The sequence below is a fragment of the Silene latifolia genome, chromosome 8, assembly GCF_048544455.1.
Source record: "Silene latifolia isolate original U9 population chromosome 8, ASM4854445v1, whole genome shotgun sequence".
Classification (NCBI taxonomy): Eukaryota; Viridiplantae; Streptophyta; class Magnoliopsida; order Caryophyllales; family Caryophyllaceae; genus Silene; species Silene latifolia.
Window position 1 is genome coordinate 90,453,553 of NC_133533.1, and position 14,130 is coordinate 90,467,682.

The following is a 14,130-nucleotide window of genomic DNA, read 5'->3' on the forward strand; positions in this document are numbered from 1 at the left end:
AAACTATAATAAGTAGGTTATAAATAATTCAAGTTAGATTTCATAATATATAATATTGCATAATTCTTTCGATTTGATTTAATGCATATATGTAATATATTTATATAAATATATAATCCTCTTAAAATTGCATGCATAAGTAGTAAAGGTAATTTCGTCAGTAAAGAAAAGAATTGTAGTAATATTGGATATAGTTATACGATAATAATCACTCATTTGAATAGTAAAAGTGAGATGTAGAAACAACAATGAGAGTAGTGAAATAATTTATTAATGCGGCAATAGTTAAAGTAAGAATAATTACGGCGGGAGTAGTCAAATTATCAATATTAATGCGGCAGTAGTGACAGTAACAATAATTACGGCGGGAGTAGTGAAAGTAACAATGATTACGGCAAGTAGTGAAATGTTATTACTATTGTTTCATTCATAAGAGTAAAATATTAATAGCGGGAGTAGTGAATTTGTCTCAAAATTTATTTCATCGTAATTTTAGAATCTGGTATAAAATTAATGATAAATTTATAGGTTATGCAACTTTAAATAAGTAGAGGTAGCCCGGGTGAAGCGGGCACCAATACTAGTTCTTATATATTTTATGTGGTTTACTTCTAAGGTATTCCGGAGCCTTAAATTTTACTTCGATTTTCAAAATCGTTTTAATCTTTATTCTCGATTTAAATTTCAAGTTTTTATAAAAAAAATACCGGACTTTGATTTTAAAACCTAAAAGTTTATCTTGACTTTGTATCATGTTTCGCTCTCCCTTTTGTTTTTCTTTGTTCCCTTTTCTTCTTTTTTTCACATTTTAAGGTGTGCGTTCACCCGTAGACGGTTCTAAAGGATGATTCATGTCAGCCGACCCCAAATCATTTTAAGATTAAGGCTCTGATAATGTTGTTGTACAAATCATCACAATCAAGATTATTGGCAAAGCACAACATTACCTCTCTCAATCACTTTTATATGCAGAAATGCTGATGCATTCACCTTGAATAATTAATTTTCCAGAGAGTACAAGCACAACATCCTCAACGCCTTAAAAGGGCCCCCGTCATTTTCCAGGGTCTAATAGTTAATACAGACGACGAAACTGTACCGTGCAAATCAAACAACAAAAGAGCATGATCAGAAACTACCTCCCCCATCAGACTGCTAAGTTGCTGACTATTGGGTTTGTTTACTTCAATGATCAGAACCACGTACACTTTCAAAAATAGCATAATTCTCCCTTGATTATCTGTTAGCTTCCGCTTTTATCAGGGGAAAATTGAAGACCATGCAAAATAAACTCATTCAACTTGTTAGTCTATTTTATTTCAATACGACAGTCACTTGATGCCCTTGGAAGCTTCAACAAATTCTTCCTTATCTGCAGTTCTTCTCCCATAACATCAGAGTGAAAACATTCATGAACGATCAACTTCTTCAAGACTTTCGCATTTCTAAGAAGATGCCCTAAAAGTAATAACGAACCCTCATGACCACAAAACTCATGCACTTCGATCACTTGAGCATGGCATGAAAAACCGATGAGCGAGTCACTTGGAGGTGACACTGGATCATAGGAGCAGCAATGAAGACCCTAAAAAGACCATACGAATTGAAACAGTGAGAAAACTCTGTAACCAATTCCTTAGGACTTAACAAAAAGTATACTTAGTTAATGCTAACCTGTTCAAAGATGACAGTTGTTAGTTGAGGAGATTTGTCAAGCAAGCTTGTCACATATTTCCATGAATCATAAGGAATGTAGCAAAGGTGTAATCTTGACAGGCTACGAAAATCAGGCATTTGCTCGTGATAAGCAAGCCGAAGAAGTAACTGTATCACGAATAAAATTTTAAAATATGAAACTGATAAAAAATTGTAATTTCAACATTCATTAGAATTTGGAGCAAGCGACTCAGGAGAGTGTCATTGTTGAACGACAAAAAAAGGCGGGAAACACAAATAACATATATATACCTCTACTAAGTCAGACAAAAGATGTAATTCTGTTGTTTTATAGGCAGCAGCTCTGAAAATATCACAGTCATTCTCGAGTGAATGGTCCTCTGCATGGCAGTTAAAGTGTAGCTCTACCTCGACAAGAGAGCATGAGTATTTCCACGAGGGAACTATTTTTACACCATCATTGCAATTGTAGGTTAAATATGCCAAATTAGGAGCGTCAATCTCAAACAACCCATCATGAAAAGAGCAATATTTTAGTGTTAGCACTTTGAGTAGTCCAGTACAAATACTAACATGACCACTAGCATAAGATTCACAAGACTCGAGAGTCAATTCTTCAAGCAATTCACAGCTAGAGAACAGTCTTTGCATTGAATCATAATCAACAAACCCAACGAAATCCAGATAAAGAATTCTGAGGCTCGGCAACCAGGTTGACAGAGGAATTTCGATCACGTAATACTCATAACCTATCACGCTCAATCTCACTAATGTTTTGCACATGACAAGGACATCTGGTAGCCCGCCATCAGCAACCTGATAATGAAACTCTTGAACACCCTTTTGTACCGCATTACTAATCCAAGCATTCAAATCTGATTTACCATAGGCGCCTCCACAGAACAACTTAAATTTCTTGATGTGTGTGATTTGATGCAATTCCAGGACTTTATAAACAAACTTCCTAAACCTTCTTTTTTGCCCTGTTTCAATTTTATTTCTTCCTCTTGAATCACCAAAATACGGTGCATCATCAAAAGAAAGACAATCAGTCAACGTGAAAAGGTACCGCCATCTCTTTGATAGAATACTGGTGCTAACAGCACACTTTGTTGGTAGAGACGAAAGTATCTGACAGAGGAGTTCATCAGGTAAACTACTAATCCTATCGAAACAACTTTTACCAAGTTTCTTAGTCAACTCCATGGCCTTTAGAGGGCTCTTGCTTGAAATGAATGCAGGTGAATTACGCGGATACAAATGCTTGTAAATTTGTAATGCAGTACACTGATTTCTTCGAATTGCGGAATTTTGCCTAATTAGAGTACAAATCAACAAACACCTAATCAATGAAACTTGCTCATGCTTCAAGTAGAATACCCACAAACTCAAATGAAATCAAATTATCAATAATAATCACATGCGAGACGAAAGCACAGTAATTTCTTCTCCGTTTGCTTCAACCTTAATGTTCCGCCTTTCTCAAGGCGGAACAAGAGGAATAGTTGGGCAGTCGCCCCACCAAACAACTAAAAATTCGAAACTTTACTCTATTGTATTATTACTAATTCCCCCTATTTTTCACCTCGTCTAATTTCAAATGCTGGTTCCGCTACTGATCCTTTCCGAACAATAACCAAACAATTAAATCATCAATTTCAAATTAACAGCTAACGTCATACAATTTCAAATTAATTATACAATTGAGGTAAGAGAAACGTTGAATAAGTAAGAATTCTAGCAAATTTTTACAACTGCGCTCTTGATTACAGTTTAGAGTACTGAAATGAAACAAATTCAAGGGTAATTAAAAAAAATGATCAAAAACAGTATAATCAGCAAAAAGAGGATAAACAATGTGAAAAAAATGAAAGAAATTAGTGTACCTTTTTGTGTACTGATTTAGGGTTACAGATTGAATCTTCGGATATAAGACTCTAGTTCTCCTTGAATACATTTCTGAACTCCATTAATGGAGTTTTAGCTTCTTCAGCAAGTGTTAAGGTCACTCGAAATGTACTCACGGAGTCACGGTTACTTGGTAAACGTTCATGTATGCCGGGGTAGTGTAGGGCCTTGGGGTGGAAGTAGACCTTGTAATGGCTCATTCGGATTGGGTTAATTCGGATTGGATAATTTTCCGTTATTAATTATCTGAGTTATTTTTGGGTGGGGTACTCTAGAGCGTTCATTTCTAATTGGAATTTTGCCTTGAATGAGTCATTTTGAGTCTATTTCGGGTTATTTTGGATCACTTTGAGCCGAGTCATTTCAAGTGTACCAAGTCACACTTTTCGAGTCACTTTCGGGTCTTGAGTAACCTTATCGGGTAAGGTTAGCTTCTCCAGGTCTACATAGAACTATAGAAGTATCCTATTTCGGAGATTCAGATTGTGAAAGACCTTAATTATGCCGGGGGTTGAGCTTGACCCTCACAATATATATTTAAGCGGGGAAGTGGCAAATTACCCCTTAAGTTTGATTGTAGTAAATTAGCCCCTTAACTTTACTTCTAAGACATTACACAATTACATTGAAGGGTGAATAATTAGCTATCAATAAAGAGCATAAAAAAGTGTTGAAAATAAAAATCGGAAGAAGTTAGGTTCGTTACCTTTTGTATCCTGGTTTGGACTAATGCAATGTTGTTGATTGATTTAGGGCTAAAGACTCGACTATTCGAAACATATTCCTACGGAATATTATATAGTGCGTGCTCCAGTTTATTTTTTGGCGATAAATATTCATTACATGTGATAAGTACCAACAGTATAACTATTTGTTAAACATATTCCTGTCACACGAAGTGAACTAGGGGAGTCTAAGGCCATCTTCAGCCATGAGTGAGGAATCGACCTTGTGGTTTTATTTGGTGATCAATATTACAAGTAAGTTTTATTGATGGAATCCAATTTAAATCTTGAAGTATAGTATACTTGTGCATTCGTGTTTGAGGCCCCATTTTTTTTCTGTGAAGTACAAGACCTCCGTTTATTTTAAAACACCCGTGAATGAACTCATATATTAAATGTTCACACCAATGCATACGTATATAGTTATTGTAAATTTGTTTGTCTCTATGCTCGAGCCTCGAAGCCTCATTAGGACATTAACAGTGACATTTTTTTTAAAGAAGTTCCACCAAATAGGTTTAGCGATGATGTGAGCTATCCTAGCCTATTAACACTCTTAGGACAATAGCTATGAGGAAAACTGTGACAATTTTTTAACATTTTATGAGACGGTGAATATCCCCTATGATAACTGTAATGTTCTACACTAATTCCTGCAAGCCTGTGATTTGAGTAACCAAATTGATGCATCAGATTATGAATTTTTTGGCAAATTGGAGTTGATTAGCAAATTAATTAGGAAGTTGGGTTCCTTTGAAACTATTTTGTCCCAATGGTGTCCACGTTATCACTTTCGTTTTTCCTCCAATTTTTCGGCTTTGTCTCCTTGTCATTTTTCAGATGATAGATGCCATAAGTTTATGAAAAATAGAAAAATAGGGAAGCCGCTAACTTTCTTAGCGGCTTTCGGTGGTTGTTCATTTCTAGAATAAAATCATCATCGGTGTTTGAAGGTGACAGCTTTTTTGAAAAAAAAAAAAAAAAAAAGTGAGTAGTGAAGCGCTAGGTTTCCTAAGCGGCTTCACTACTCACTTTTTTTTTTGAAAAAAATAAAATAAAAAACAATTTCAAAAATAATAAAAAAAAAATTAAGCCCTTAGCGGCTTACTATAAAAACTGGTAAAAAATTAAAAACTGATAACGTGGACACCATTGAGCAAAATAGTTTCAAAGTAACCCCAACTCCCTATTTATTTTGCTAATCAACACCTATTTGCCAAAAAATTCTCACATTTTAGTCAAATACATGTGACTCGCGCTCTTAATGTACTCGCTGAAACTTTCTGATTTTATTTAAATAGTCCCATTTCCGCCAAAAAAAGATATGGAGTACTTCGTTTATGTAATTAGTGTCGTTTTTTTTTGCCAGCGGATAAGTAGTGTCGTTTAATGTTAGAAAAACCAAAGTGTAAAAATTGTCAACTGCGTGCGGTTATTAAACCCACGACCTCCGAAATAATAGATTTACAATGAACATATTCCAAATCACCATAATTAAAACGAACGAAACCAAATCCTCCGTCAAATGCAGCTTAGCAGAGCATTCTTCTTCTTAAGAATCAACAAACCGACTAATAAAATCAAAGGCCGGAAATATGGTAACGGATATTCATAGAGTTGTTAGTTGTTACCTATAAAGTTTAATAAACAATCTCTTGAAGCTCTCGGAAGCAGCGACAGAGCAGTCTTATGCACAATCGATTTCTTTAAGACTCGTGCACTTCCTTAGGCTGTTTACGTTTTCAAAATAGAAGGAATTTTGTGAAATGCCTCAAAAGGGAAAATCTATTAGTTCAATACAACAATCACTTGAAGCCTTCGGAAGCATCAACAAATCCTTGCTTATCTGCAGTGCATTCTCCATGTCATCAAAACCATAACATTTACGAACAATGAATTTCTTCAGGACTCTCGCATTGATAAGAAGATGCCCTAGAAGTAATAACAAACCCTCAGGACCGCTAAAGTAACGCACTTCGATCACTTTGACATGGCATGAAAACGGTACTAAAGTTTCATTTGGAGGTGGTGCTGAAAAACGACAGCAGCGATGGAGACCCTGAAAAAGAACGTAACATATGAATGAAGAAGTGAGAAAAAAAATCACTAATCGATTAGTTAAGTTTTAATAACAAGGGTATATATATTTAGTTGAGGCTACCTGTTCAAAGACGACATTTTCAAGTTGAGGAGATTTGTCAAGCACGCTTGTCACATATTTCCATGAATCATAAGAGAAGTAGGAAAAGTGTAATCTTGAGAGGCTATGAAAATTAGGCACTTGCCCTATATCGCCTGTCATAAGCAGACACTGTACAATGAAAGAGACAATATGAAAAACATGTTAATTCATTTCAATGAATTCATATACTCGTTATTCTTTGCTTCAGGATTACTAATATAATTGTAATATTGGAGAAATTGTATATCGTTTATTGCCAAATTGTGTTTGTAAGCAAAGGTGTACAGCTATTTATACTACAAGCTAGGATACGATATTTACGGTAGGAAATATACATAACGGCTAGAAAATATATACATAGGGAAAGGCTTTGATTGTTGCCTTGGTTGGGTGATATGCAACGGCTAGTCCATTGAGTGATGGGCCGTCCATTATTACCCCCCCTCAAGTTGGAGCGTGGGGATTTGAGACGCCCAACTTGGATAGTAAGCCATCAAACGGTATGCGTCCGAGAGCCTTTGTAAAGATATCGGCAAGTTGCTCCTTTGTATGAACGTAGCTCGGGGAGATTACTCCCTTTTGTATCTCATCACGGACAAAGTGACAATCGACCTCAATATGTTTGGTGCGTTCATGGAAGACCGGATTGCGAGCTATATGGAGAGCCGATTGATTATCACACAGAAGTTGAATCGGTTTGGTGTGATGTATGCCGAGAGAGGAGAGCAATCCTTTTAACCATTTTAGTTCACATGTCGCGTAAGCAATTGCTCTGTATTCTGCCTCGGAGGATGATTTCGACACCGTGTGTTGTTTCTTCGTTTTCCAGGATATGGGAGAGTTGCCGAGAAAGACTAGATAAGCACTGAGAGAACGGCGAGTCGTGGGGCAAGATGCATAATCAGCGTCACAGTAGGCGCGGAGGGCAAGTGCGGAATCAGCTCGAAGAAGGATGCCTTGGCCTGGTTTATTCTTTAGGTAGCGAACGACATGGAGACCCGCGTTCCAATGGTCCATGGTTGGGGAATTCATAAATTGAGCAAGAATGTGGACCGAATAGATAAGTTCGGGTCGAGTGATAGTGAGATATACCAATCGTCCCACTAGTCTGCGATATGGCTGTGGATCTTTCAGGGCCGGGGCTTTTGATATACCCAAGTGATGATTGGGTTCAATTGGCACGGCAGCGGGCTTGGCGGCAAGTAATCCTGTTTCATTGAGGATATCGAGGGCATATTTTCGTTGCGAGACAAAAATCCCTGACTTGTTGCGGGCGATTTCCAGGCCTAGAAAGTACTTCAATGGCCCTAGGTCCTTCATGTGGAAGCACGTGCTTAAATAAGACTTGAATTTGTCGATGAAAGCGGAGTTGTTACCACATATGATGAGATCGTCGACGTAGACAAGTATATGAACTTCAGTCGTGGGATTTGTGATGGAAAAAAGAGAGTGATCATATGGGCATTGCTTGAAGCCATACTTGTTGAGGGCGGAGGCGAGTTTAGCATACCAACATCGAGGGGCTTGTTTGAGGCCGTATAAAGATTTTCGTAACCTGCAAACTTTCCCAGTTGTCGAGGGGTGGAATCCGGGTGGTAGTTTCATGTATACTTCTTCGTGTAGGTCGCCATGGAGAAAGGCATTGTGGACATCCATTTGATGGCGAGCCCAATTCTTAGCGGCGGCGATGGCGAGCAATGTGCGAACTGTAACCAATTTTACTGTGGGAGCGAATGTTTCATTATAATCAATCCCTTCAACTTGTCGGTTGCCCATAACAACCAACCTTGCTTTGTGTCGTTCGATGGTCCCGTCGGCGTTGTATTTAATCTTGTAAACCCATTTTGAGGCAATAGCTTTCTTTGTCGGTGGCAGAGTTTCGAGTGTCCAAGTGCCATTCTTTTCTAGTGCGTCCAATTCGAGTTTCATAGCTTCCCTCCATGCGGGTACCTGCACGGCATCATTATAGTGGCTAGGCTCGTAATTTGTGGTCACGGCCGTTAGGAAAACTTTGTGGTTAGTAGAAAATTTGTCGTAGTTAATAAAGTGAGAAATCGGGAATTTTGTACCTGTCGATGATGGTTGGACCGTGAGCAAGTGTGTCGAGGGGCCCTTGGTGTTGGTTACGAAATCTTTGAGACGGGAGTTGGGAAATTTGGGTCGATGACCCTTACCCATGTGTGTGGTATCCGTGCCTGTGCACGAGGTGGTGCCTGGTGGTTGTCGAGAGTCCGGAGGAGGGGAATCAGGTGAAGGAGGCGTGTGGTCTGGTTGGGAGGCAGGGATGGTATCGGCTGTGGTCGTGGAAGGAGAGGTCGTGGGGGTTGGTTCGGGTGGGTCAGGCGACGTGGTGTTCGTGGACTGGCCGGGTGAAAGTGAGGGAATGACGGGGACAAGAATGTGGTCAATGGGTGTGAGTGTCTCATCAGGAAAGGAGGTCGTATCGGGTGTGATATCGTGGATATGCATATTGGCGTATGGGAATTCATGTTCTATAAAAATAACATCTCGAGATGAAAAATTTTTACCGGTGTCGAGGTCGTACACACGCCATCCCTTTTTGCCAAATGGATATCCAAGAAAAATGCATTTGTGTCCGCGAGGTGCAAATTTATCCCGAGTGCGATTGATATTTCTCGCGTAACAGAGGCACCCAAAAGTTCGAATGTTATCCATTGGTGGGGGTTTTTGAAAAAGAATTTCGTAGGGTGTTTTTCCTTTATGAATGGATGACGGGGTTCGATTAATGAGATAGACGGCGGTAAGGATACATTCCCACCAAAAAAATATGGGTAAGCTAGCTTGAAAAAGAAGGGCGCGAGCGACGTTTAAAATATGACGATGTTTTCGCTCGACCCGACCGTTTTGTTGCGGGGTATCAACTTGTGATGTTTGAAAAAGAATACCATTTTCATTAAAAAAATTGATGAGACATGTAAATTCATTGCCATTGTCGCTTCTTATAGTTTTTATTTTCTTATTAAATTGACGTTCGATCATGGCGAAAAATTTTAGCAAAGTTTGACGGGTGTCAATTTTACGACGTAACAAATAAACCCAAGTGGTCCGAGAAAAATCGTCAACAAGAGTTAAAAAATATTGCGAACCACAAGAAGCATTTTCAGAATAAGGACCCCATAAATCACAGTGTACCAAATCAAAACTACCGTCTGCAATGTTTGTGCTTAAAGAAAATTGTTCTCGGGTTTGTTTTGCCCGAATGCAAGTATCGCAATGTTTACTAGAAAAAGCAGTTTTATTATTGTTAATAAAAGGAAGAAAACGAGAAATCGATGAGGACGGATGACCCAAACGCCGATGCCAGAGTTAGTGTTTATCAAGAGTACCTATGTGACAGGCATGTGCTTCATTATTTCGGACACTCTTGAGATAGTATAGCCCCTCGTGTTGCTCACATGCTCCAATCACCATCTTCGAGGAACGGTCCTGAATAAGGCATAATTTGTGAGAGAATTGAATAATTAAAGAGCTATCGAGTAATAAACTAGAAACGGAAATTAAGTTGCAATTAAGATTTGCAATATATAATACATTATGCAAAATCAGCCGAGAGGAGAGGTGGATATCACCACTTTGATTAGCTATAGTGAGATCACCATTAGGTAATCCTACGGTCAACGGATGAATATTACGAAGGTTCGAAAATTTAGATAAACAACCTGACATGTGGTGCGACGCACCTGTATCAATTATCCAAGAAATAGAAAGATCATTACCGTTCAGACGATCATTGGAGTAGTCGGTTTTGCGAGCCTGCAGAAGCTGAGACAATTGTTCCAGTTCGGCTGGACTTAAATTGTTGAGGTCCCGTTTGTCGAAGGTTGGCATAGGACGAGATGAAGAGGACCCGTCTCCCGAGTTCGATTGTGACTGTCCTGTAACCAGATTAGCACGAGCAGCAGGAGTACCCGTGGCCTGTTTTGTGCGGTCATATTGAGCGCGGCCAGCAACGTCGGGAACAACGGTGCGACTCATATCGGCTTCATTAATGTAAATGCGGTCGCGGGGTCGGTTACCCCACCAATCGGGAAAGTTTCCCGTATAACGAAAGCAAGAAGTATAGGGATGACCAGACCGTTTACAAGCGATGCAATAAGGCTTGTTGGGATCGACAGTCGTGGTGGGAGGGTTGTTAGAGCGGTTTTCCCGTCCCCCCTGTACCCCGTGGTGCATGATGGGTCCGGGCAGCGAGTGCCATGGTGTCGGGTTTGGGTATGGTAGGAATAGGGGCAAGAGCACGGACTCCTTCTTCTTGAAGGAGACGATTATAAGCAATGGCAAGCGAAGGCAGGGGATTAATTCCTAAAATATGAGAACGAGCGTTGTCAAAACGAATATCGAGACCCATTAAAAAATCACGTACCCGTTTCTTACTACGACGAGCGTCGAGGATTGTTACCCAGTTGCAAGTACATGGGTTACACGCACAGGCTGGTAGGGGATCGACTTCAGAGAGATCGTCCCAAAGTTTGGTGAGACGACCGTAGTAATCCATGAGAGACTCCGTTGGTCCCTGTCGACACGCCACAAGTTCTGCCTGCAAATGATAGATACGGGCATCGTTTTGTTGACAGAAACGGTGACGGATATCGAGCCATACCTGCTTGGCTTCCGGACGTAGAGAGATTTGATTGCGAAGCGAGGAATCGATGGAATTAAATATCCACATAGTAACCAATGCGTTTGCAGAACGCCATGCTTCAAAATTGGTGGCTGTTGATGCGGGTTTCACAACGGTGCCGTCAATATAACCTAATTTACCCTTCGCAAGAAGAGCAAGATTAAAAGTCCGGGACCATTTGTCGTAGTTTTTGCCATTAAAGAATACTTGAGTGATATTTGTGCCGGGATTTTTGACATGAATATATGAGTAATTTGAAGGTTTCGAGGAATCGATGATTGTTGTGTCGGAATTAGTCATCGTGGATGAAGGAAAAAGGAGGCAGAGGCGTTGGGTTGAGAAAACCTAAACGTCTGATACCATAATATAATTGTAATATTGGAGAAATTGTATATCGTTTATTGCCAAATTGTGTTTGTAAGCAAAGGTGTACAGCTATTTATACTACAAGCTAGGATACGATATTTACGGTAGGAAATATACATAACGGCTAGAAAATATATACATAGGGAAAGGCTTTGATTGTTGCCTTGGTTGGGTGATATGCAACGGCTAGTCCATTGAGTGATGGGCCGTCCATTATTAATTACAATGAAGCAACCTAAAATGGCTCACAACCTCCATGTGATATCAACCAGGGATAAGAACCTAGAGCACACTAATATCGTTATAAATAGACAAAAATGTGGGGAACACAATTCATATACTTCATAAATACCTATACTGAGTCAGATAGAAGATGTAATTCTGTGATTTTATCGGCAGCGGTTCTTAAAATATCACAGTTATTCTTTAGTGAACGATCACCATAGAGTGAACGGTCATTTGCCTCAGAGTTGAAGTGTAGTTTGGCCTTGACAAGAGAGCGTGAATACTTCCACAAAGGAACAATTTTCACACCACAAATGCTATAATATGTTAAATATGCTAACTTAGGGGCTTCCATCTCAAATAATCCATTGCCAACATAACAATGTGTTATTTTTAACACTTTGAGTTGTCCTAAAGAAATAGTTACATGACCCCTAGCCCAAAATGCACAACACTTGAGAATTAATTCTTCGAGAAATTCACAGCTAGATAACAATCTTTCCATTGAATGATAATCAACAAATCTAATACGATGTAGGTGAAGAATCTTAAGGCTCGGCAACCACGATGATAGAGGAATTTTCATAGCATGGTTTGGATTCCCTCTTACCTTGAGGTTCACCAGTGTTTTGCACATTACAAGGTCATCTGACAACCCACACAACCCATTTTCATTATTAACCTGATAACGAACCTTTTGAACTCCCCTTTGTATAGCATGTTTAACCCATGTATTGAAATGTGATTTATCATAGATGGCTCGACAGACTAGACTAAATTTCCGGATGGGTGACATTTTATGCACTCTTAAGACTTCATAAACAAATTCCTTAAACCTTTTTTTTCTAGCCGGTTCTATTTCCTTAATTCCACCACCCTCGTATTTGATAAATGGTGCATCATTAAAAGAGAGACAATCAGTCAATGTAAAGAGGTATCGCCATCTTCTCGATAGAATACTTGTTCTCACAGCATTCCATGTTGGTAGAAACGAAAGTATGAGAGCGAGCAATTCATCTGGTAAATTACTGATTTTATCCAAATGACGCTTACTTCTTTGGTCTTTTACATCTTCACCAAGTTTCATAGATGACTTCATCATAGCCTTTACCTGAATCAACCTGATATGATGACTTCATAATATCATTATAAAAGATTATTTGACAAAGAATCAACAAAACACCTAAGCAATAACTTTGTTGATGTTTGAAGTTAAGTCCCCACATACCCAAATAACGATAATAATACCATACAAGATGAAAGCACACTAATTTCGCATCCTCGTACTTCAAGCTTACCAGCATTAGTTTTTTTTTTTTTTTTTGCAAGATCGTATTAAAAACAAGACGTGAAAACCGTCTTACACAAGAAAACTGTTTTAAACTACAGAAATTCTGGTGTAAGACGTCTTACACAAGAAATTGTATCAAGAAGACGTCTTACACAAGAAAGTTTCGATTTTTTCGTTTCTTGTTTACACTATCGTACAATTTCATTGGTAATCACGTAGTACCCTATTGACAATTCAGACTTACAGTACAGAGTGAATTAAATTCTAGTGATCGATGCATATCAAATAATAACCATGCACCATAATAGTATAATACGATCCATGTAATACGAATTCGTACCGTGCACGAATCGATTTTCTATTCATTAGGCAATTAAGCGAATCCGGCACCCAACAATTGAGAGCATAAACAAAGTTTAGGAAAAAATTCGATAGAGATATGCATCGTCCGTGCATAAACAAAGTTTAGGAAAAAATCCGGCACTCAACAATTGAGAGCATAAACGAATTCGTACCGTGCACGAATCGATGTAATACGAATACGTACCTCTTTCTATCGTGGATTTCCTGGTTTGGACTAATGCGATCTTAATTTAGGGCTAAAGACTGAAATATCGTCGGAAACAAACTGCTATCATAGTGCATTTTCCAACTTATTTTTGTGATATAAAATAATGGGTAATTTTATATGTTATTCCTATATTTTTTGCCCGATTTGTAAACATCGTCAACGTTTTAGTAACTATCGTCGACGTTTTCATTCCAAAAGATGATAATGCCCTTTGCACATTTACACTCATTTCTCTCTCTAAATTATTTTCTCTCAAATTCTACTAAAAACCAACTACATTTCGATCTCCCATCTACATTAAACCAATTAAAAAATGTTAGAAATTAACGCATATCGACTAGAAAACTTAAATAATTTTAAAAAATCGGCAAATAAACGTATTAAACATGGTTTTTTTAAAAAAAAATGAACTAGCTAGCAAGGGACTAAATGTTGAGATTCAACAATCGACCATGGACCAAAACGTGGAGAGGACTGGAGACTCATCGTTCGACCATGGACGGACGTTGAATCCCCAACGTGTAACCATGGGCTAACGTCAGA

General features: G+C 38.6%; 3 protein-coding genes across 3 annotated transcripts; all 3 read right to left on the reverse strand.

Moving 5' to 3' along the window:
• Window positions 1–1,003: 1,003 nt before the first annotated feature.
• LOC141597062 (F-box/LRR-repeat protein At4g14103-like) lies at window positions 1,004–3,742 on the reverse strand. The gene is made up of 4 exons (XM_074417382.1): window positions 3,564–3,742; window positions 1,969–2,992; window positions 1,675–1,824; window positions 1,004–1,585 (listed from the first exon to the last, which is right to left on the reverse strand). Exons 1-4 carry the CDS (start codon window positions 3,632–3,634, stop codon window positions 1,310–1,312), a joined length of 1,521 nt encoding a protein of 506 aa, XP_074273483.1. The 5' UTR covers window positions 3,635–3,742; the 3' UTR covers window positions 1,004–1,309.
• A 6,903-nt stretch (window positions 3,743–10,645) lies between these two features.
• On the reverse strand, window positions 10,646–11,434 carry LOC141595490 (uncharacterized). The gene has a single exon (XM_074415458.1). The coding sequence runs from the start codon at window positions 11,432–11,434 to the stop codon at window positions 10,646–10,648; it is 789 nt and encodes a 262-aa protein (XP_074271559.1).
• Window positions 11,435–11,852: 418 nt separating this feature from the next.
• Window positions 11,853–12,824, reverse strand: LOC141595492 (putative F-box/LRR-repeat protein At3g58880). The gene has a single exon (XM_074415459.1). It carries the CDS (start codon window positions 12,822–12,824, stop codon window positions 11,853–11,855), a length of 972 nt encoding a protein of 323 aa, XP_074271560.1.
• Window positions 12,825–14,130: the final 1,306 nt, after the last annotated feature.

What these genes read in the sequence shown, in the direction of transcription:
- LOC141597062 (XM_074417382.1), bottom strand. Translation starts at nt 3,634, where the DNA reads ATGTATTCAAGGAGAACTAGAGTCTTATATCCGAAGATTCAATCTGTA. An exon ending in CTAAATCAGTACACAAAAAG is followed by an intron (nt 2,993 to 3,563) that starts GTACACTAATTT and finishes TACTCTAATTAG; the next exon opens with GCAAAATTCCGCAATTCGAA. An exon ending in TTTTGTCTGACTTAGTAGAG is followed by an intron (nt 1,825 to 1,968) that starts GTATATATATGT and finishes TTCGTGATACAG; the next exon opens with TTACTTCTTCGGCTTGCTTA.
- LOC141595490 (XM_074415458.1), bottom strand. Translation starts at nt 11,434, where the DNA reads ATGACTAATTCCGACACAACAATCATCGATTCCTCGAAACCTTCAAAT.
- LOC141595492 (XM_074415459.1), bottom strand. Translation starts at nt 12,824, where the DNA reads ATGAAGTCATCTATGAAACTTGGTGAAGATGTAAAAGACCAAAGAAGT.